Genomic DNA, 23,345 nt, shown 5'->3' with positions numbered 1-23,345 from the left:
ACATAGTATTTCCTCCATACAGACGTAACAGTTGTAAATAACCTCAAGAGCATAGATCACAGTTACATGTAATAAAACAGTTTTGAGTATTTATCACCTTTACTTTCAATATAACTAATTGTAAGTTTGTAGAAGTTAAGTGTTAATAATGATTGTTTCTGCAACTGAGTCACCAAAGTCATGGAAAGTTAATCATTCTCATGAGCAGGCTGTCGTACACCATCAGCTATATGCCTCTGTGAGCAGAGGCCAGAAACGATAGTGTATCGTTAGTGACAGGCGTGGCTGCTACTCGAGCCCCAGCTGGTGCCCCAGCTCCTGGTTCTCAGGCCCATCCCGTGGTGGGATGCAGTGAATTCTAATCCAGAAGTGCTGAGGCCTCAGCAGACCAGCAAAGGTCTGGAGTCCAGCTGAAGAGGCGTCAATGTTCAGGAACTTTTCCAGAGTTAACTGCCAGGCCTATGAACTTTGGAAGTGAGTGTCATCATGAGACCCACATGTTCTTCAGTGGTCATCTGTCCAGGGAGCTACCCAGGGAGTCATTCTGCAGGAGCATCCATTAGTGATTCAGAGCACCCTAGTACTCATCTACACCTGAACTCCCCTCTCTTATGAGATCTCATCGGCTCTGTTCCCAGATGCCATTTTGGACAGAAGCAAGGGAGAAGGGAGGAAATCCAGAAGATGGAGAATTTATTACAAAGAGACTAGATCATCTAAAAAGAGACCAAACTGGAAGGCAAATGTGATTCCATAAATTAATATATTTAACGTTTGTTTTTCTCTTCCCTGCTACCCAGTGGGGTAGACCTTTGCAAGGGAGATTAAGGAGTTGTAGGTAATAAAGACAAGGCAGGTTCTTCACATCTCATGTGGTGTGGACAATATGTGACCCTGATGCTCCTCTCTATCTTTTCTGCAGATGTCACTATCTATGCCATCAAAAAGTAAAATAAATGAATGCTATCATCATTAATTGGGTTTGAGACTATCCGCAGGTAATGTTCTTGCAATTAGGCCATAAAATGAACGTGGGCAATAACTCTAATGTTCTAAGGGTGGAGGGATGTGTGGCTGTGCCTGGAAATTGGAGCTGGGAAAGCGGTAACTCACAAGGCAGCCTAGTGAGCAGGGTCCTGGGTAAAGCCCTGTATCTTGTTGGAGGAAAATGGTGAGAGGGAGATGGAGTCACTTCATGTTCTCCCAAGTCTGCTAAAGTGGAACTTTCAGTTTCTTTACTGAAGTAAAGTGAATTTTAAAAGGTAGGATGGCACTGACTTTCTTCAAATTTAAATTTTAATAGTCGATTACCTGTAATTTTTAAAAGTTTTTTTATTCTGAAAATGAATTTTCCACAATAATGCAATTAGTTCCAAAAAATGAGCTCATTTATCTCACTTTTCTACAAAGGACAATTGAAACATTTAAGGCAAGATTCACTTATTCATCTCCATTTTAATATGGAAAGAAAGTAGCAGACTTCAGATATTGGTTGAGGTTAACAAAATATGGGAAAGCTCCTTTTCTTTTTTTTCTTTTGGTCGCTTCCTGTATAAGAGCTTTACATTACTATGGATATTTTATAGTAAGACACTTTTGTTTCTGACTTTCTTTATAAGCCCATTTTAAAATTTAAAGGCACACAATAAAGCTTTATCCATTTATTAAAATATACACATTTTGGTAAATTTAGAATTTTTCCCTTAGTATCTTGATAAATCAATATATTGTCAACATCACAGTCATTTGAAAATAAAACACACTTCATAACATATCTGGATATTATTTCTTTCTTCATAACACTACACACCCCATTGTACAGTGCACCAATGGGAATTAGAAACCACAAAACGAACAAACTTTAACAAACACAGAAGTTCATACCAGGAAAAAAAAAAAAAAGCAGAGAACACCACCAGAAGTTACCATCTGCAGAAAGCAAGTTGTACTTCTTAAGGATCAAACAAAAATGAAACATGTTAGTAAAATTTACAAGCTGTATTTATAACTTTGGATATGAATTAAACAGTAACATTTCTTTTCCACAGTGAGAAAAGCTAGAATGTGAGTCCTGGATAGATGGTGTGCCAACATGGAATGAGGACTGTAGCTGCTCTTTAAAAGACCTGCAGCCCCTTCTATTAGCCCAGACAGATGAGGTATTTATACACCATCATAGCATTAACCGTGCTTTTGCTTTGGAAAGTAGAGGTTTATGATTTCCAGGGTAGATTCTAGCTTTTGTGAGCATGAGTGAGTGAAGCAAAGTATCTGCAACTGCAAAGACCAATCAGTAGGAGATGTACAAGGAACAGCGTCCTCATCCCAGTACCAGAATGAACTCAGTCCTTCATAGTCTGCACTTTCTGGGGGACTCACATGACCCACAGTTCCCATTAGCCAATGTCACCAATGCCAATGTCAGAAAAATGGGGGGAAAATCACAGAGTCTATATGAAAAAATCCACAGGCTGCCCCTGTTTCCTAGTTCTAATACCAAGCCATTTTCTTTCCTTATTGTATCAAAATGCACTACATGTTCTTATAGAATATGGAATTATAGTTGCCTGGTTTCAGAAGATTTCAAGCCCAAAGCTGTTGTGCATTTTATTAACTCCATTCAGGTAGTATACTGTTTAATGACGTCTAACACTATTTTAGTTGATACTACAGAACATATGTTCACTTTCGATGGCCTTCAAAATGTCCACTAATCCTTTTTGGGCTTTAAGTTCTAAAAAAAGAAGAGAAGGTTTTCCTAGAGAAGGAGTTTTGGCAAAAGGCAAGTGCCTAGGTATTTCAAAAGGATGCGTGAGTTACTCAAACCAAGCAAAAATAGGAAAGCTTTTTAGGAACGAACTTGCTCCTGAGCGGGAAGAAAATTACAACAGTCTCTCCTCTAAAATCTTTGAGACAATGAAAGTAGATACAGGACTATCGTACACGATAGGGGTTTCTTGCTATCCATCATCATTCCAGCTGAGAAATAAAAATGCCTTGGGAAAACAGCATCCGGATTTCCGGTCGCGGCTGAGGCCTGCTGGCTGGGACGCTGTCCTGCGCGCGCGTTGTTCATTTACACATTTCTGGCTCTTTCACTGCGGCAGCATTGCTGCGTACAGGTTGGTGCCCATCTTTCCGAGGGACTCTAGAGGCCTCTGTAGACAAAGGGGTCCTTAGAGTCTGGGAGGTGCATGCATATGGGAGAAACCGAGGCTCCGCGAAAATTTGGGATAGAAAAACGCTCCTGAACAAGTTATATTCTGAAACAGCGAGAAAATGGAGTGCAAATTCCACGTGGCGCATTTGGAGGGTGTGTTTCCTTTGCTCCGTTCTCTCCACTAGCATAAGATACTAAGGCCAGCTTCGGAGTGCTGACTAACCCGAGGGCTTTAGTCCAAGAGTGGACTGCTGATTGCCTCCTGGACTCGGTGGGTTGACCCCCAGCTGTGGCTTCAGACACGTCTTCCGATTTCTGACATCTCCACCCAACAAGGCAGTCTAATCGGAGACGCAAAATCAGTAAACCTGTGGCTGACCCTCAGTTGGCTTTCACTGACATCTCAGCCCTGCTAAAACCTGGTGAAAAAGTGGACAGCAATTTCCTCTAGTCTTTTAGGCTGATTCTCAGACTCTTGTAGTTTCTCTTTATGTTGCCGTGAAGAGTTCTAGCCCCTTGTAAAGTTGATTTCCAACAAGTGGGGTGTAAAGGAGTTCAGGTTCATCAACTCTTTTCAGAATGGGAGAAGACATTTCTTTGAAGGAGTTTGTGTTTTATTTAACCAGTATTACTAGGTTTATATCCTGAACAACCCATAGGTTTTAGAGAAAGAAAGATCATTAAATTCAGTAGTTTTCTCCCCCTGTTTATTAAACAGGCTCATCATAACCATTATGTTGATATTTGATTGCTGTTAGTTTGTTACTAAGAAGTAGAACTGGATTCTTGACCTAATTCTGTCATTCTTTTCCTTTCACTAGTTCAAAGTGGCTTTGTACTCAGGTTTGAGTAAAATCGTGAGCTGCAGTTTTAACGTTTAGGTTAGATAGATATAAAATGTTGTTAGCTTTGTTGTTTAAACGTATTACTGAAAATTTTAATGTGGCTGGAAATAATTGTGTTGTCTGTCTACATGTTAAATGAACAAACTTCTCCTCAGCTAATGATGAAATCAGACAGGATTTCAAAGGAAGTATCATATGTTGTTTTAAGAATGGATATTTTTCTCCTTTAATATGTGAAATCAACTTGGAGTGTGTATGTGATTTATTAGCTCCTTGCCTGGGCAGAGGAAGCCACTGCTCCAGTTTCTTAAAGTCCAGCCTTCACTGATTCATACTTTCATCATTTTCTCAGTGCCTCCCCACCCAAGGAGAGCTGCCGAGCTCAGTTCAACATTCATGTCTATCTGTGCATGAGCCCTGACCTGCCTTCTCAGCATTATTTCCTACAGTTCAAAATATAAATCATGTCTTCTTGTTAAACTAGCTTCTTGCTTTCCCTTGAAGGAGACACAGTACAAGTTATTAGTCAAGAGATAGTTATCAGCCACAATCTATACCTTACTCATGCTGATCCTGCACTTGGCAGGCATCGCTTTCGTTTCTACCTGGCAAAATTTTGCCCATCCCACAAGGCTCAACACAAGGGCTGCGTTCTCTTTGATCTTTCCATTGGAGGAAGGTCTTTTCCATATTTGAATCTCTACAGCACATAATATGCTCTCCACAAATATTGTTGAATAAGTATTTCATTTTCCTTTCATTCATCTACCCATCCATCAGATTATCAGGTATTTATTGAACATCCACTATAAGCCAGGCACATGTAGTTGGTAAAATCTAGCCCTGAAGCTTTTCTGTGGGTGTCAATGGTCTCTGCTGTTACAATTCTTCGCCCTCCTGAGGAAAGATTTAGTCTTATCATGCTGAAATACTTCTTGCTGTCATTATCAACAATTTCATCATTTCTTAAGTTGCTCCCTCATTGGCAAATTTAGCAATGCATATCAAGGTTCTCCATTTGTGCACTAAATACACTTCTAGCTTTGTCTTATCCTTTCTTTTCTATTTTTATTTGCCTCACATTCCTCATTTCTTTTTTTTTTTTTTGGTATTATATGTATTTTAATAACCACTTGAAATCCTCTTGAAGTGAAGGAGAGTACTAATAAGTAGCATACATTTAAAAAGCCAAATAATTAGCTCCAAGCCATAAATCCATATTATGAGATCTCACCAAAAGAGCTCTTGCTACAGAGGATTCAGTAACATATAGGTCTTCCTAGGATGTTGTTCAAGGGGCTAAGTGTCTGAGGTAATTATAGGGTGATCTTACTTTTAGTGTGGTCCTACAAATATAGTCTTAAGAAAATGAATTAGGAGATGCTAATATCATTCTAGTGATTAATGATATTTGAAAACTGCACTGTGAAATCTATTTCACAGAGGCTGGGAACCATGAGAGAAAAACATGTCTATTTATCTTGAAAAACTTTCTATCATATTGACTAATTTTTTAAAAAAACCGAGGTCACTGGTGAAATGACTAACCAATTTAGAGCAATAAAGAGAGCAAAGCTTAAAAAAAATATAGAGATACTATTTGAGAGAAATGACTCCTGGAATGAGGGTGATTTTGAGAGGGTCTTTATGAAATCAGTACCAACAGGGTTTACCAAGCACGGGTCCTCTCTTCTCATGCTACAGAAACTCCACACATCTACCAGCAGACAGTTGTTACAATAATACTTACACCTTATTAGTAAAAGGAAGCTCTTTCAGGCATGTTAAGATTTTGCTATTTGCATTCATATTTCTCATATTTCTCTTTGAACACTTTTAATAAATACAGTTCCACCCCATCTGTCTGGATATGTCTCAAGTCTAATAGATTATATTTAAACTAGGCAGATTTGTTCAGTCCTAAGACCAGTTCCCGGAGAAGGCAATGGCACCCCACTCCAGTACTTTTGCCTGGAAAATCCCATGGATGGAGGAGCCTGGTGGGCTGCAGTTCATGGGGTCGCTAGAGTCAGACACGACTGAGCGACTTCACTTTCACTTTTCCCTTTCATGCATTGGAGAAGGAAATGGCAACCCACTCCAGTGTTCTTGCCTGGAGAATCCCCGGGATGGGAAGCCTGGCGGGCTGCCGTCTATGGGGTCGCACAGAGTCGGACACGACTGAAGCGACGCAGCAGCAGCAGCAAGACCAGTTCCAAAGTTTGTTTTCACAAGAAGTACTAATTTAATCTCCAAAGATATATTTCACACACCAGCCACTGTATCTTTATGGTTAATCTTAGGGGAGAGAGAAATGGAATTGCCAAGCATTACATTAAGATGAAAAAATGACCTCAGGAAAACCAGAGTGCTGAACAATTACTATAGAGGAATGAAAAAAAAAAAAGATCTGGAGAATAGTAATTATTTGAATTTAAATGGCATACATTGGCTTCGGGTGGGATATCCAATTTATTAAAGAAAAACTAGTTTCAGTTGGCCTTTTTATAAATATTATTATTTTTAAAGCCCAGTTCATCAACCAAGAGGACTTGCCATGTTTGGTTGTTTTATCTACATTTATCAGGTTCCGGTGCTGCCCTTTCCCTGGGCTGTGAACCTCCTAGGGCAGATGTTACATTTCTTTTTATTCCTATTGTTTAGGATTTGGTGCATTTTTGGTCATTGTTAGTTTCACATAAAAATGTGCTTTTGTATCCTGTCTATAATCCTGAACCATGCCAAGATGGCACAAATCTCAACCTTTAAGAAAGAACAGACTTAAACATTAGTTGATGTTCTGGAAAACTTTTGGCATAACTCGAGATCCAGGAGACAGAGAGAGCAAAGAATTTACTATTTTGCCCTGCTTTCAGGAAATCCTCACAAAGATTTTAGCTTGATCCAAATTGTGCCTTCACATACATGTGTACACGTCTCAAGGTACTGTATGAATCCCTATAGCCCAAGACTAGAATGCACAGACCATGTGTTTTTTTCTTGTTGCAAATGTCCTCTTCTAGTTTGTTTCTGAGAAAATAATCTTTAAGAGTCCCTCTTAAGTTGCTTCAGTCATGTCTGACTCTTTGTGACCCCATGGACTGTAGCCACTAGCCTTCCCTATTCACGAGGATTCTCCAGGCAAGAATACTGGAGTGGGTTGCCTTGCCCTTCTCCAGGGTTTAGACCTTATCAGGTAGATTTTTTCCTCTGGGCTTTAGTGAAACTACTTTGGGAAATAATAGGAAAAATCCATGTCTGAAAGTGAGCTACTCCAGAGGAGTAGGGTTCAGAATGAAATGTGATCTCATGGAATGTGATTACCTAAGTAGCTATGCTTCAGTATTTTTTGTTTTCAGATTAGCACCCACCAATCAAGTGGCTGCATATCTCAAAAAACTTCAGAATTTATAATTTTAGAAATCTGAAATAGAGTTTGCAATGTGATCTCAGTGGCTGGGTCACTTCTCCTTGTAAAGCTTTTTTATCTGATCATAAAACAAATAGCCTACTTCTTCAAGGCATATTAGTGCCATGAAATCATGCTCCACTTTGCCTTCTTTCATCATGTCAGCAGGAGCTTAGAGTCTGGTATAAGAGAAGGCATGACATGACAGAGAGTTAATTTTTGCCAGTGCCCTTCTGGCTTTCACTGCAAGAGATGGTTATTCAGGGTTTTTTTTTTTCCTCCTGGGCATTTAAGTAGAGTTTTGATGGTGCTTCTTACCTTATTATTGGGTCTGACTGTCTTACAGTGAGTCTGAGATCTTTGGGATCATGGTTTCAGAGTTCCTGACCTTTGCTGCATCCTAAAGTTCTAGTTTGGAGACTGTGAGAACCTTGGCGAAGGAAAAAGAAGTATGCATCACCATGAATTTGTTTTTGTGAGATTTCAGAACAAAATGTTGCTTTCTGAGAAAGTGCCAAGTGCCACATGGCCTCGAGGAGTGGCTCTCAGCCTAGCGTTCTAACAGGGCTTTGCCCTTGAGATCTCAGGTGGTTGAAATGCTGCCTTCTGCCCAACCCCACCTGCTTTGGCACATCTCCAGGGGTTTCACTCCCTGCATCTTGGGGCCTTAGTAAGAAGCAAAAAGATTCAACCAGCAAAGCAAAGGCCTGGGAGACACTGCCATCAGCTCTGATGGTTGCACCTGATAGAATTTCTCATAGCTTTTAGTTTAGTTTTTTGTTTGTTTTTGCAAGGGGACTAGTTATGGGACCCGGGTGAAGCCCTTCCACAGAACGGTCATGAAGAGCAGAGGTGGCCAATGACAGGCTATGACTGGGGACTGACTTTGGGGAAGGCTGGAGTTTTGAAATGAGAGCCAAAGAAGTTTCCACCTTCTAGCCCACGGGTGAAGTTACTGAAAAGAAATCACCACCATGTCTGCACATTTCTGGTGTGTGTGCTCCTACTCTGGAGAGTAATCTAACTCATCGTTTGCAATCAGGGCCTCTGAGTTCTGTTTGTGTTTGCTTTTGCTCTTCGCCTTGCTACTCGTCCGGGTGTTGGGCTGCGTATCTGACATCTGCTGGTAATAGAAGCCTTTGTCCTCGGCCGGCCCGCCCCAGTTCTCCTGGCTCTCGCCCTCAGTGGCATAGGAGAAGCCCTCCTCCACTGAGAAGGGGTCGTCCACGTCGTAGCGCTGGTAGGTGCTCTGGTGCAGGGCTTCTTCTCGGGCGCTGATTTCCAGGGTGCTATTCCAGATGCCGTACCCAAAATAAATGAGTATACCTGCAGGGGGTGGGGTGAGTGGGAGGAAGCACAGGTGAATAAGCTGTTGTTTGGGGATCCACACGTCAAGCAGGGGGCTTACTCTCAACGATGAGAGCAGACCTGGTGGTGGATGTGTTTTCTTTGGTCTGCACAGTGTTTTGAAAAGATTTGACTTAGATGCCATTTAAAAATGGTAAATCTTTAAACAACCAGTACTTAGAACCGAAGGACTGACAATGCTGTACCCACATTCCTACATGGAAACTTCTGGCTGGAGGTGAGAACTGGCCATCTCTTTGGTTAGGATATGGCGCACTTGAGGTCCCCTCAGTCCCCACTCCCCTGTTGGACATCTAGCTCACTATACTCGTGTAGGTGCCAGCCAGGAATTTGCCTTTTCTTGTTTAAATAGTTACGGATCTCCCACAGTGTACTCCCAGCCTTCTCATAGCATTTTACTATCCCAGATTTCCACTTATGGGCTCATTCTTTTATTTCACCACATGTGTGGGTACTAAGTTGGTTTGGTTGTGTCTGACTCTTTGCAACTCTTTGGACTATATAGCCCACCAGGTCCCTCTGTCCATGGGATTCTCCAGGCAAGAATACTGGGATAGATTGCCATTTCCTTCTCTGGGTGATCTCCTCAGCCTGGAATCGAACCCACGTCTCTTCTGTCTCCTACGTTGGCGAACGGGTTCTTTACCACTAGTGCCACCTGGGAAGCCCCATTTTACCACGTAGCAACATGCATGTATGAGCCTATGATTTACTTTGCCCCTTTTCACTCACCAGAGTCATAATACTTTCCTGTCACTCAGCTGTCCACTTTCGTTTGTGGACTCAGTGCCTGTGGACTCTCATGCCACTGTTAGGACCTTAGGATATCTGTTGTGTGATTATCTGTACAGGGGGGCTCTAGTTTATAGACTGTAGAAAACTGCCACTTAATGTTTGTTGAAGGGATGAATGAGAACTCCCAATGAGCATGAAATGTTCAGTGCAACCTCCTTGTTTTGATGTCATTCCAAGCAAAGGAAAGAAGCCTGCCTTCCTAGTTAACCTGTAGCATTATATGGGCTAATGTCTCATTTCTGGAAGAATATTTAGGAAAAAAATATATGAAAATAGTTTGAGAAAAGCCCATGGAAGCTCAGGGCCTGGAATGCTGAGAAGCATAGCATTGGAGGCCAAGGAGCATGATGGTTAAGAAGGTGAGGTCTGAGTACAAATCCTGCCTGCATTACTGTGTAACCCTGGACCAGTTACTGGGCCTCATTGTGCCTCAGCTTTCTCTTGTATGAAATCTCGAGAGTACCGTACCAATACAGGGAGCTGCTATGAGGAGGAAACGATGTAAGCAGTGATTCTCAACTCTGGCTGCACGTGGCAGGTCACTTGGGGAGTTCCTGCACAATCCTGATACCTCATCCCTTGGCGATTCTGATTTAATTGGTCTTCATCATGACTCAGGTGTAGGTGTTTTTAGAGCTTCACAGGTGATTCCAGTGGTCAGCCAAAGCTGAGAACCCCTGAGATAAGGAACCTTAAAGCTCCTGAGGCAGGAATTCCCTTGCAGTCCAATAGTCAGGATTTACCATTTCATCGCCCTGGGCCCAGTTCAATCCCTGGTTGGGGAACTAAGATCCCGCCAGCTGCACAGCTTGGTGAAAAAAACAATGTTGGGGGTTGGGGCTTCAGCATGAATTTGGGAGGGACACAATTCAGTCCGTAATATTAATATAGACTAACAAAGGAGATAAAATGGACTCACAAAATACCACTGCAAGCCTTGTGATGTCGCCAAAAAAAACCCCCAAAAAACAAAAACCTCCTGATGCGTGTGCTCCACTGCCAACTTCGGCCGTTTGGTGGCCTGGCCACTGCCGTCCCCTCGGTTTTGCAACTCCTTCCAGGTACCAACACACTCTTCTGGGTGGCACTAGTCTCTCTGACTTTGCTAACCCTGCGGGCATCTGCTGGGCTGTTTGCTTAGAACCACAAGGTGAAGCCTGCTTTCCGCTCTGGTCCCCGAGGTATTCTGCTTCCTTTTGAATTTGAAGTGTGTCTTTTTAAGCTTGGATTTCTCCCTCCTTGTCTCAAATGACTCTCCCTGCCACCACCACTCCTCCCTGCCATTTTCCTGTGAAATCAACTTTCCAGGAGCCAAAGTAAGCAGAGATTTATCGTTCTAATTGGTAATAAATCCTGGAGTTAATCATTGGCAGATGTGGCTGTTCTCAAATAGCAATTTCATTTTTTCTGAGCATGGATCTTACTCTTTCTTGGCTGGGGCTGGGGGTGGGGTGGGTATGGGGGATAGTTCTTATCGTTGTGGAGAACAAGGCACCAAATCGAGGCCTCTTTTAAAAGGGCTAGCAGTTTGCTGCTTGGAGAATACCTCTGTTGGAAACACATTTGAAATGAGAGAGTAAATTTCAGGAGACTGAGTTTATTGTCGGGCACACACCTCCTTTTGCCCAGTTTTTCTTTCTTGCTATCTTTTCTCCTAGGCATCCAAGTAGGTGGCAAAGCTTGCCTCCTCTGTCTGCTTGGTATCTGTTATGTCAGTTCTTTCCTTTTTATCCCGTTCTCAGATCCTGTTTGTAAGTGTGTTGTTTCCCTACTAAACTTAATAAAAATTTTTCTTTTCCCCTTGCCCCTGGCTTCTCTTCTCTGTACTGCAGAGGTCATCAAGCACTGGTTTGACATCTATTCTGACAGACCTTCCCCTAACCCCACCAAGTATTGAGATGTTTTGTCTGATAGACTATGAAGTGAGTGTGAAAGTGTTAGTCGTTCAGTTGTGTCCGACTCTTTGTGACTCCATAGACTGTAGCCCGCCAGGCTTCTCTGTCCACGGAATTCTCCAGGCAAGAATACTGGAGTAGGTAGCCAGTCCCTTCTCCAGGGGATCTTCCTGACCCAGGGATTGAACTTCCATCTCCTGCACTGGAGGTGGATTCTTTACTGTCTGAACCCCCAGGGAAGCCCATCAGCTAGATTGGTTTATGGTAATTCTGTAAGAACTTTGGTGTGATTCCTTATAGAATCATAGAGATTTAGAGTTGGAAAAGAGTCTGTGTCATTTATCTGTTTGAACACCTTCATTTTACAGATGGAGAAATGGAGACTGGGAAAGACTGAGTCACTTGCCTGGGCGTTTGATAGGCAGCACCAGCAGTCCATGAGAGAGAGAAGGCTCTAGCTTATCCAGCCCTTCACATCCCCTCCCTTGCTGGGTTAGAGACTGCCTAGTGCAGAAATAGTCAGTACGAGCTTAGGTTTTGTTTTGGGAGTGGTTGGCTTGGAAGGAACATGAGTATGTATACGTGTGTGTGTGTATGTGTGTGTATGTATGTGTCAGTACGCAAATGTGTCAACTATGATTACTTTGGGAAAGCAATCCATGGAAACTTGCCACATAAATATTTATGGGCCTTTTAATGTTTGCTCTGAGCCCCCTACAGTTTCTAAGGCGTGTCACTCTATCTTCAAAAGTACATTTCTTTTTTTTTTTTTTTAGTTTAGGAAATAGTCTTTTTCCCAGGATGTAACTAAGGTCTGCAGTGATGTGAAAAGCACATTTCAAATATGAGGACTGTGAACCCAGAAGCGACTGGGTGCATTGGCCTGACAGCATGAATAGACAGTTTGGGCAAATGTGTTCTCCTAGGGCTTGGTGTTCTGTCTACCCTTATCTTACTTGCTGGCCCTAGAGTCAGTTCAGGAAAAGTGGTGTGAGGCAGAGAAGGACTGGAGAAAAGAGAATGGAGAGGGACAAAGAAACAGAGGGGAGCAAATGAAAGGGGAGCAGAGAGAGAGAGAGAGGGCGGGAGGAGAGAAACATGTATTACCATCTGTCACACATAAACAAGGGCTTTGTGTTGGAGGAGTAAACAGAGCTGCTAAAAGCCTCCTGTGTAGAAGCAGGGTGTTTTGTTTCTGCTCCTTTTTTCAGTTGGCTTTGAGAATGAAGCATGAGGTAGTTTCTGAAAAATCTGTGGGGATTCTGGGAATCCTGAACCATCTGAACAACACTTCACCCAGCGCCCCTGGGTGCTGAGGTCCTCCAGTGATGCGGCCTTTCTCCCAAGGAACTAAAAATACTCTACAAGTGTTATCTTGTTTAGATTCCTCCTGAGAATGGTGTGTGTGTGTGTGTGTGTGTGTGTGTGTGTATAGGTTATGATTATGGCATTTCACAGAAGCTGTGGCACAAGACCAAATACAGGATTTTCTACAGCTGCACAGTCAGTGTTTAGACTGTGCAGATGGCAGTTCCTGCCAGGTCCTTCCATGTCCTGATCCTGGCTGCTTGCAATTGTTATTTCTCCCACCTACCAGGGGGTGGTTGGGAGGTATACGCTAAATTGGAAATGATTTTGCTGAACTTGACTTTTTATAACATTTATTATTTTATTATTTGTTTATTTGGCTGTGCCGGCTCTTAGTTGTGGCATGCAGGATCTTATAGATGCAGCAAGTGGACTCCAGTTCCCTGACCAGGGATTGAACTGGTCCCTTTGCATGGAGAACGCAGAGTCTTAGCCACTGGACTGCGAGGGGAGTCCCTGAACTTTACTTTTGAAGAATTTGAAACGTACAGAAGTGGAGAGAACAATATAAAAAGGCCCATATAGTCATCACTAGCTCTGTCTCTCCTGACACCCACTCACCTACCCCTTTCTCTTTAGATTACTTTGAAACAAATTCCTTTCATCCTGTTTCCTCTGTAAATGCTCTAGCAGGTATCTATAAAATAGACTCCTCTAAAAAACTTAGTCCCATTATCACGTCTAAAAACTAATAATTCCTTAAATCATCTGATATCCAGAAGCATCAAAATTTCCCTGAATTATTTGTTTGGATAGACTCTTCACTTTTTAAAGCTATACACTTATTCCAATAATGCTGTCTTTGCTTGAAATAGGTTTTGGGTCCTATTATTCAGGTTGTCAGTGAGATTGGGTTTATTCTTTTGTAAATCCTTGTAGATGGCAAAGTTTTATCTTTTGACAGTGGATTAGCTTTTAGCATAAGCCAGAAGTCATTTGGAATAAAGTCTCAAAAATAAGGTGGCTAATTGATAAGTAATATTATTTATTCTATTTGTGGATTTAATTCTCCAGTTCCATAAAAACGTAGATCCACTGCTTTGTAGTTACCTATCTGATATCTGAATAAATGAAAGGCAGGTAAAAAATCAGAAGGCAGCCAGCTTTTGTGCTGCAGAGGGTCTTGGAGGCCCCCCTGGTAGGCTGGAATTATTTTTTTATGTGATGGATTGTAGATGGGGTATTCAAGGCAGCAACTAGTTAGCAGAAGGCACAGAAGTGTTCCAATATTTTCACAGCAAACATGGCTGTACTGGCCACCCATTAATGGCAGTGAGTCCCCTGGGAAGCTGTTTATATGGAAGGTAAGTATTGAAATGGAGGCTCTGGCTTCTTTTCCAGACAGTTCTGTGCCTGTGAGAGGTTCAGGCTGGACAAGGTGAAGGATCATGCCTTCAGCCATTGAATGGGCTTTCTTTATGTAACAGGACACCTTGTGATTGGAAAGCCCTTTATACAAATCTACTTTCTCGCACATCACCCCAGAGGAGTTAAGACCTGCGCAACATGCAGGGATTGAAATGGCATCAGAACTCACATCTCTTGAGTCTGCATGGAGGGCTGCCTACTGGGGGCCTACAGGGAGGTTTGGGATGCCACGTTGCTTTTACAAGCCTGGGGCACTTCAGTATCAGCTAGCAAAACACCTATTTATTCCACTTGTTTTGGCCCTGTGCAAAGCCCTGTGTCATTCTGTGCAAACTAAACAAATGACCTCAAATGTACAAATGAGAAGGGTAGAGGGTCCTCTGGATCATGTGGGAGAAATTCTAGGACAAAAACTCAAAAAAATGGACCAAAGAACTAAATAGACATTTCTCCAAAGAAGACATACAGATGGCTAACAAACACATGAAAAGATGCTCAACATCACTCATTATCAGAGAAATGCAAATCAAAACCACTATGAGGTACCATTTCACGCCAGTCAGAATGGCTGCGATCCAAAAGTCTACAAGCAATAAATGCTGGAGAGGGTGTGGAGAAAAGGGAACCCTCTTACACTGTTGGTGGGAATGCAAACTAGTACAGCCACTATGGTGAACAGTGTGGAGATTCCTTAAAAAACTGGAAATAGAACTGCCTTATGATCCAGCAATCCCACTGCTGGGCATACACACTGAGGAAACCAGAAGGGAAAGAGACACGTGTACCCCAATGTTCATCGCAGCACTGTTTATAATAGCCAGGACATGGAAGCAACCTAGATGTCCATCAGCAGATGAATGGATAAGAAAGCAGTGGTACATATACACAATGGAGTATTACTCAGCCATTAAAAAGAATACATTTGAATCAGTTCTAATGAGGTGGATGAAACTGGAGCCTATTATACAGAGTGAAGTAAGCCAGAAAGGAAAACACCAATACAGTATACTAACGCATATATATGGAATTTAGAAAGAGAGACAGCAAAAGAGACACTGATGTATAGAACAGTCTTATGGACTCTGTGGGAGAGGGAGAGGGTGGGATGATTTGGGAGAATGGCATTGAAACATGTATAATATCATGTATGAAATGAGTCGCCAGTCCAAGTTCGATGCACGATACTGGATGCTTGGGGCTGGTGCACTGGGACGACCCAGAGGGATGGTATGGGAAGGGAGGAGAGAGGAGAGTTCAGGATGGGGAACACATGTATACCTGTTCGGTATTTGGCAAAACTAATACATTATTGTAAAGTTTAAAAATAAAATAAAATTAAAAAAAAAAAGAAGGAAAACTGGCAATTTAAATAAAAAGTGATATTTAAATAAATAAAGAAAAAAACCCCTCAGCTCTGAGAAGAGGCTAGGTGACCCGGAGCTAGACAGATTCCCAGCCTCGCAGGTTCTAGCTCAGGTCACGAAGCAGGTTCCTGCTCTCTAGAGCCCCCAGGAGCTTCCTGTGCCCCGCACATGGCTCCACACTCAGTGCCAGGGGGGTGGGCCACCTGACCGCAGGCTGGGTGGAGCTGTCTCTTTCTGGGGCGCCCATTCAGGCAGGAAGCCCTGCCCGCTGCAGATAACTGAGGCACTTTGTTATGCCCAGAGTCTTTTTTATTTTTTCTAGTCTGGGATCAACTTTCCAAAACAGACACTTGCTGGTGCAGAAATGAAGATAGTAATGAGAAGGTGCCCTCCCATCCAGCACAGTCCCCACCAGCTCCCACTTTGCTGGTTATTTTTTAAATACCCACAAGCCCTGTTGATTGTAACAACAGTTAGATTTGTTTAATATGGTGTGGCCAGGAAGAGCAAGGCTCAGGATGAAGTGGGGACCAGAGGAGCTTCTCTTCTGGGCCTGCAGTTGATCTAACATAATGTCAGGTTCTTTATGCTTCAGTTTCCCAGCTGCAGAATGGAGCTGGGGGCCCTTATTTTATTCGAGGAATATAATGGCTATGAGACCAAAGGCAGCCTTCTTAAAGAACATGAAAAACTCCAGCAGTTCCACCTCTAACTCAGCAGAAACCCAACCAAAACACAAACCCTGTGTATCCATCGAAATCATGTATAAGAATGTTCGTAGCAGCTGCCATGCTGAATGCCCATGGATACAAGAATGGATAAATACATTGTCGTATATCAACACTGTGGGATGCTAGACAGCAAGGAGAATGAACAAACTAAAACTGCAAGCACAAGGTTGGGATGACCTCGAACCTATACTGCTGAGGGAAAGAGCCCATCACTCACAGCACTGCCTGTTCCAGGGCCTTCCACTGCGTGGTCTCCTGGCCCTTCAGTCTCAGCTGCCCCCTCCTCCCGAGGCATCTCCCTGGCCAGCCCAGCGCCTCCACCAGCAGGCAGCCTCAGGGTTTACCTGCCCCCTCCTTCCCTCTTGGAATCAGCTTGGCTTTGTTGCCATCCTCATCCTGGCCTCTGAGATTTTTCTTGCTCTTCTAAGCATAATTTTGATGTTGAAGCTGCCAATTGTTTTCTCACTTCCTACAAGGAGAATTTCGAACTGATTTATGGGACATATCATCCGGAATTTGTTTATCTTGGTGCCCTCTCAGGTCGAATTCATGGCCCCCTTCTCTCCCTTCTCTTCCCTTCATCACAGTGGCTGCTTTGAGTCAGTTTCCAGTAGGGTTTCAGATGAGAGCTCAGGCGAAAACCGTGAAGTGTGTCTTCTCTTTGGGATGTTGATGGTTTAGTCCAGGATTTATGAGGTCTGTTGCCCAAATCATACATCCCGTCTGTTCTCTACAGCTGTGTGTGTGCTAAGTTGCTTCAGTTGTGGCCAACTCTCTGCAACCTGACGGACTGTAGCCTGCCAGGATCCTCTGTGGGATTCTCTAGGCAAGAATACTGGAGGGTTGCTGGGCCCTCCTCCAGGGGAGCTTCCCAACCCAGGGATGCAACCTGCATTTCTTTAGTCTCCTGTATTGGCCAGCAGGTTCTTTACTACTAGAGCCACCTGGTTTTCCTCAGAGGGACTGAAAAAATTCCAAATGAAATCTTGACAACACCTAGAGTAAGGCTTATGGTCCATGGGGTCACAAAGAGTCAGACACGACTGGAGCAACTTGGCATGCAGGGTAAGGGTACCCGTGAGCTGGTCTAACGATGATTAATTTACAATAAAGGCCCACAGGGACAAGTTGACTGACACATGCCTGGAGAATACCATCATACAGTGTTCTTACTGGTCTCTGCTGGTTTCTGGGACTCTGCCCAACTCCTTGAGGTATTCTTTTACAAAACTGCATCATTTAAGAGAAAGGGTAAATGAAGGCTGGCTTTGTGTTCATTTTGTTGGGAATTATGAAACTTTTGCTATGTGTGTTATTTCTCTTGTCAGAAGGAAAAGAAACAAGTGCTGGGTATCTATTAAGAACTGCTTTGTTTCTCGCTATGAGTTGGGCTCTTCCGAAGGACAAAAGCTTAGCTAAATATTGTTACAAAAATGCTGTAATTAAGATTCATTTAGAGAAATTTGGGTAAAAAATGTGTTTGAGAAGATTATCAAGTTATGACTCAGCCCAACCATGTAAATCTTTTTAAAGAGTAGTGGATGTTTCATAATAAGCTCCATTTAGAAATCTCTCTACTGTTATCCTTGGGAAATTTATATTATGAATAGAGAGATGAAGAAGAAAAATCTGACATTTTGGAGACTCAGATGTTTAGAGATGGGAAATTTATTCTATAAGATCGTTAAAGATTTTATAAGCCAATTTGTGGTTGTGGGATGGATATATTTTATATAGCAAAAAACAGGGAGTTTTGTAATTAAATTATCTGCCTACCTGCTAATTATTGTCTTATTCTTCTCTTTAGATCAGTGGATCTCATATTTGAGCACACATCAGAATTACCTGGTGGACTTGTTAAAATCTATTTTGCCCTCAGAGATTCTGATTCTATCTGTAGGTCTGGGCTGGGGTGTGAAATTGCATTTTTCACTAGTTTCCACGTAATACTGATGTGGCAGGTCTGGGATCTTACTTTGAGAACCACTGTTCTAGATCATTGTAAACCTGGTTATACAACAGAATCACCCAGGGAAGCTTTAAGAATACCGTGGTTGGTTGTACCAGATCAATTGAATCAGAACATCTCTGTGGGGGGATTCTGGGCGTAGAGTGTTTCAGAAGCAACTCACATGATTCTGTTGTGTAGTCTGAGTTGAGAATCTTTGTTCTGGGCGAAACTTACTTATCTATGAGCCTTCAGAGATAATGATACCAAAGCAGTTAGTAGCCAGCAGCTGGGTGCTTCTTAAACTACAGCCTCCAGTGCCCTCTGTCTGGCCCACTCAGGCTGCAGGGTGGCACCCTCCCATGCCAGGGAGTATCAGTTTCTGGAGCCAGCTTGAAGTTTGTGTTATCAGCAAGATTACAAAAGGTTCTCTGGGAACTTTCTTCTGCCTGACAATTGGGAAGGCAGCCTGAGTCAGAACAGGTTCACGTTGTACTCTTGCATGTGACAGCTAGTCTGGGAGACAATGAATCATTTCAGCTTTTTACAAGAAAGGCAGGAAAGAAATAGTTCTTACTGCTTTCCCTGCTGTTTTCTTGTTTAAGCCCCAAACTGCAACTAGATCAAGTCTAGTAGAATCATCTGCATTTTTACAGATGAGTAAACTGAGGCCCAAAGGAATTAAATGAATTTCCCGAGGTCACAAGGAAATGGCAGAGTTTTGATTTGGACTTGGGGCTGTCTGACTCCAAAGGCAATAGGCCATTGCGTCATTTTTGCAAAATTCCTCTGGTGTTCCAGAAACATAGATATTAGGTAGGACTGACTACATAATTTATAGGTCCCAGTGCAAAATGAAACCATGGAGCCTCTTGTTAAAACATTGTTAAGAATTCAAGAAGACAGCACCAGAGCATTAAGCCAAGCATGAGGCCCTGTGTGACTATACAGATCATCCACCCATGAAGCCAGCCCTCTGTTAATCTGCACAGACTACATCTCAAACATTCTGGGCAGATACGAAGGTCTGCTCAGAAGCACTGTGGTGGGGAGGTAGGAGGCCCCCATTGAACATGGAGATTCTGGATTGTGGTAATAGCTCTGTGAATAATTTCCTGTTATTCTTGCTGACCTTGAGCATGTTATTGAACCTTTTGGAGGTTCAGTTTACTTAACTGTATAGTTGAGATAGGGAGAAATGGGGAGTGTTTCAATGTTTCTCAAAATTTATTTACATTTGATTTATATACTACATTTTTAATGTAGTGACTATGATTGTGGACTCTGGAATTATACCACCTGAGTTCTAATTTGGCTTTGGTATATCCCTAGTGGCTCAGAGGTTAAAGTGTCTGCCTGCAATGCGGGAGACCTAGGTTTGATCCCTGGGTCGGGATCCAGGGAAGATCCTGGAAGACCTGGGGAAGATCCCCTGGAGAACGAAATGGCAACCCACTCCAGTATTCTTGCCTGGAGAATCCCATGGACGGAGGAGCCTGGTGGGCTACAGTCCACGGGGTCGCAAAGAGTCGGACACAACTGAGCAACTTCACTTTATCACTTTATATTGTATGTGACCTCAGTCAAGTGCCTTAGTTTCCTCATCTGTAAAATGGATCTGGTTGTGTGGATTAAATAAGTTAATAGAAGTGAAGCCTTTGGAATGATGGCTGATATGTGGTAAGTGCCATATAAGTGTTATTTATCGCTTTGAATCATATGGCACATGTACTAACATTTTTTCTTCTGTTTAACTCACTTTTGAAATTTAAAAATAATTGGGCTTTCCTGGTGGTACCATGGATGAGAGTCTGCCTGCCAGTGCAGGGGACACGGGTTTGATCCCTGATCTGGGAAGATCCTACATGCCTTGGAGCAACCAGGCCTGTGTGCCACATCTACTGAGTCCTCGTGCTGCAAGTATTGAACCCTCGTGCCACAACCGCTGAAGCCTGTGCACCTGGAGGCTGTGCTCCACAACAAAAGACACCACCGCAATGAGAAGCCCAAGCACTGAAATGAGAGCGTAGCTTCTGCTCGCAGCAACTAGAGAAAGCCTGGGAAAGCTTGAGTGCAGCAATGAAGACCCAGTACAGTCAAAATTAAAATAAATGAATTATTAAAAAAGCAATGATTTGAATATGTCTGTTTTTGTAGTGTTTGTGAAAGTAACAACCATACGATATTTTGAAAAGTTCATATACTCTCTAAAATCAGTCCAAATATCTATAGTGGAATGGTTACCACACTGTGGGTAACATTGCACTAGATATTGAAGGCTATATCTAGCTTGGATAGTCCAGGAAAAGATGAATACATTCTTGGGTATTTGTGTCTGTGCCTTTATAAATTTGACGAATACAGACTCTAATATTTCTACACACTTCAGTCATTTCTACCCATAGTATCATCTTTCCATTGGTTTGCTTCTTGTTCCAGTGGCAAAATGTTTATACAGAAGCAAGAGATTGTGAATAAATCATGTGAGTGCTGAGAACTTTGACAAGTCAGTGGGGTCCTTTCCAGAGATCCCTTAAAGTCTAACAAGGGATGAGGCTTAGGTAGTGGAAAATTGGTACGAAATCCTTACAGGAAGGTGCAGGATGACCTTCAGAGGTGAGGAATCTTCTGGAATATATATACTCTTGCCTTTGATTACTGTGTTCCCCCCTGCCAACTTCCCTCTCTCTAAAACCTATCTTGTCGTCCAGTTCAAATTCTGCCTCCTTAAAGTCCTTCCCAACTATTCTGACTGAAAGTTTCCTTTTTCTTATTTGAAGAGTGCTTTATAATCACAGATAAGTATTTATTAAGCATGAACAACAATATGGTTTGGGAACAGAGGTCACCACGTTGAACATGCATATTCCTCATCTCAAGGAGTGGTTGGGCTACAACTCCACGAGTCTTTTTGTTGCCTTGCCCAGGCTGATTGATTCACACGTATTTATTTTGCCTCCCTTATTCTTTACTTTCCTATTCCTCAAAGCACCTAAGGACCCTCCTTAGCTAAGTATTTGTTGCCAGAGACCCCAGGGGTACCAAATTATATAGGAAATATAAAAATAATAAATAAGGAACCTTAAAATAAGCATTCACTTAAACATCTCTCTTAAGTTATCATGAGCACCTATCCCAAGCCATTTCATCAGGAATGGTCAAATATGTTAAACAGGTAAACTGATTCCAAAGGAAAATTAGAAATCTTGGGGAAGATACAGGATTGTCTGGGGCAGTTGCTTACCCACAAAGCACCAGACTGCAAACCGGATCCACGTGATGGTGGAGAGCTTTAGCATGAGATAGATGTTCACCAGCATGGCAAAGGCAGGCACAAAGGGGAGGCAGGGAGCCATGTAGGGCAGCTTCTTGGGGTTCTCTGGTTGCTGCAGGATCACAAACACCAGGGCGCTGATCAGCAGCACCATCAGAACGACTAGAAGGATGGCCCACCAGCTCTGCTCTGAGATGTAGTCAGAACCAAAGATGATGAAGGAGCAGAAGACGAACATGAGAATAAAGAGCAGGAGCACGCAGATGGTCACCGTGTGCCCTGTAGCGGCTGTGGGCCGGTCCATTTTGCCCGGAAGGCCCAGCTGGATCCTCATGGTGTAGTAACGGGGCCCAATCAGCTTCTTCAACTTGATGAGATAGATGTTTTCAGATTCATCGGCTTCTATGCCTGTGGTCATGTCCACGGTGCCGTAGTTTGGGTGGTTGACGTTGTAGGTTGACTTGTCTGATTTCCCTATGAGCATCTCATTGTCTCCCAAGGATGGCAGGTTCTTGGCCCCACATGTGTTGGTGGCTGGGCCGGAGAACTCTTCCCCTTCACTCACAGGAGAGCAGACTTCCTTCTCGCAGTCAGCCAGAATGCCCTCCTTCTTCTTCGTGTGCTCCTCAGACAGGAATTTGACAAAGCCGTCAATGTCACTCTCGGGCTGGTATCGAAGGAGCAAGACACAGACAGAGACCAAGGTGTAGGCGAGGAGGGTGCCGATGGACATCATCTCAATCAGGTCTCTCAAGCTGACTAATAGGGAGAGGAGAGCTGCCAGGAACCCCGAAACAATGCAGGCCACCACGGGGGTCTCTGTGTAGGAGCTCACGTGAGCCAGGAATCTGGAGGAGGGGCAAGCAGAGGGTTAACGGTGATTGACTCAACATGGTTTAACACCTCCTGGTCACTGCTTTAAATACTGTTGCTGTTCCTACTCCAGGATTTAGTTTCTGAAATATAATTTAAACAGAATCTATTTTAATTCCTTGGGTATGAGGCAAACTGCTCTATTAAAGTGCCTACTTCATTATGTGATGTGGTGGGTTGATTGAATCTAGGAGGTCCTCAGGAATCTAAATGGAAGCCCAGACTTTGCTATGAAGAGGGGATAGTTGAAGTCACATACCTGCCTGGTGGTCCTCTCCACCTGTGTTACCCAAAGTATGGTCCATGGATCAGCAGCGTTAGCAACACCTTGGAACTTGTTCGAAATATGTATTTTCAGGTTTCACCTACTATGTCAGATTCTCTGGGAGTGGGGCCCAACAAACTATACACTTTAAAAAACCTCTAGAGGATTCTGATTTATGCCAAAGCCTGAGAAGCTTGCTCCACAATGAAAGTACAGGGATTTGGTTGCAAAATAGCACAGTCATTAAGAACATGTGCTCGTGGATGAAAGCTAAATCTGGCCAGTTACTCACTGGAGAAGATAGAGAAGACCATCAAGGGTGATTGAATGACGGGGGCTTGTTTAGCAGTTCCTTAGACTTAGGTAGGCTCCCACCTTCCACCTTCATCTCCTCCTGGCCCTCATTCTTGCTGCTCTTCCAGTCCTCTCTTATTTCCGTGATTCACACAAGACTATAAACTGCTCAGAGGCCTAGCATCTCTTGGTTTTCTTTGACAGCAGAAAGACCTTTTGGATGTGTGAAGTTGTCACATCTCCACCGCAGTCAGCCTCCAGCTCCCCCACGGTCTCAGCTCTGACCCAGTGGTGACCTCAGAGGGTATGCACAGGAACTGCTGCAGAAGGTGACAGCTAATGGCGGAGGTAAGGTTTCTGAGCTGGGCCCCTCTGAATGCCTGAGACC

General features: G+C 43.1%; 1 protein-coding gene and 1 long non-coding RNA gene across 2 annotated transcripts in view; one reads left to right on the top strand and one right to left on the bottom strand.

Moving 5' to 3' along the window:
* Positions 1-1,646: 1,646 nt before the first annotated feature.
* The window catches only part of SLC7A14 (solute carrier family 7 member 14), a 115,856-nt gene continuing 94,157 nt past the window's right edge, over positions 1,647-23,345 (bottom strand). Inside the window, exons 7-8 of the mRNA XM_061416113.1 lie at positions 21,496-22,373; positions 1,647-8,740 (exon numbers count right to left, since the gene is read on the bottom strand). Coding sequence (XP_061272097.1) covers positions 8,418-8,740; positions 21,496-22,373 — 1,201 coding nt within the window. The 3' untranslated portion in view covers positions 1,647-8,417. The remainder of the gene's footprint in view (positions 8,741-21,495; positions 22,374-23,345) is intronic.
* Positions 8,420-20,375, top strand: LOC133247390 (uncharacterized). The gene is made up of 3 exons (XR_009736376.1): positions 8,420-8,654; positions 17,417-17,517; positions 18,111-20,375. It is a non-coding gene; the product is annotated as an uncharacterized LOC133247390 (long non-coding RNA).

Source organism: Bos javanicus, chromosome 1 (assembly GCF_032452875.1).
Source record: "Bos javanicus breed banteng chromosome 1, ARS-OSU_banteng_1.0, whole genome shotgun sequence".
Classification (NCBI taxonomy): Eukaryota; Metazoa; Chordata; class Mammalia; order Artiodactyla; family Bovidae; genus Bos; species Bos javanicus.
The sequence above is the reverse complement of the archived record's forward strand: the minus strand, read 5'-3'. Positions and strand labels throughout refer to the sequence as shown.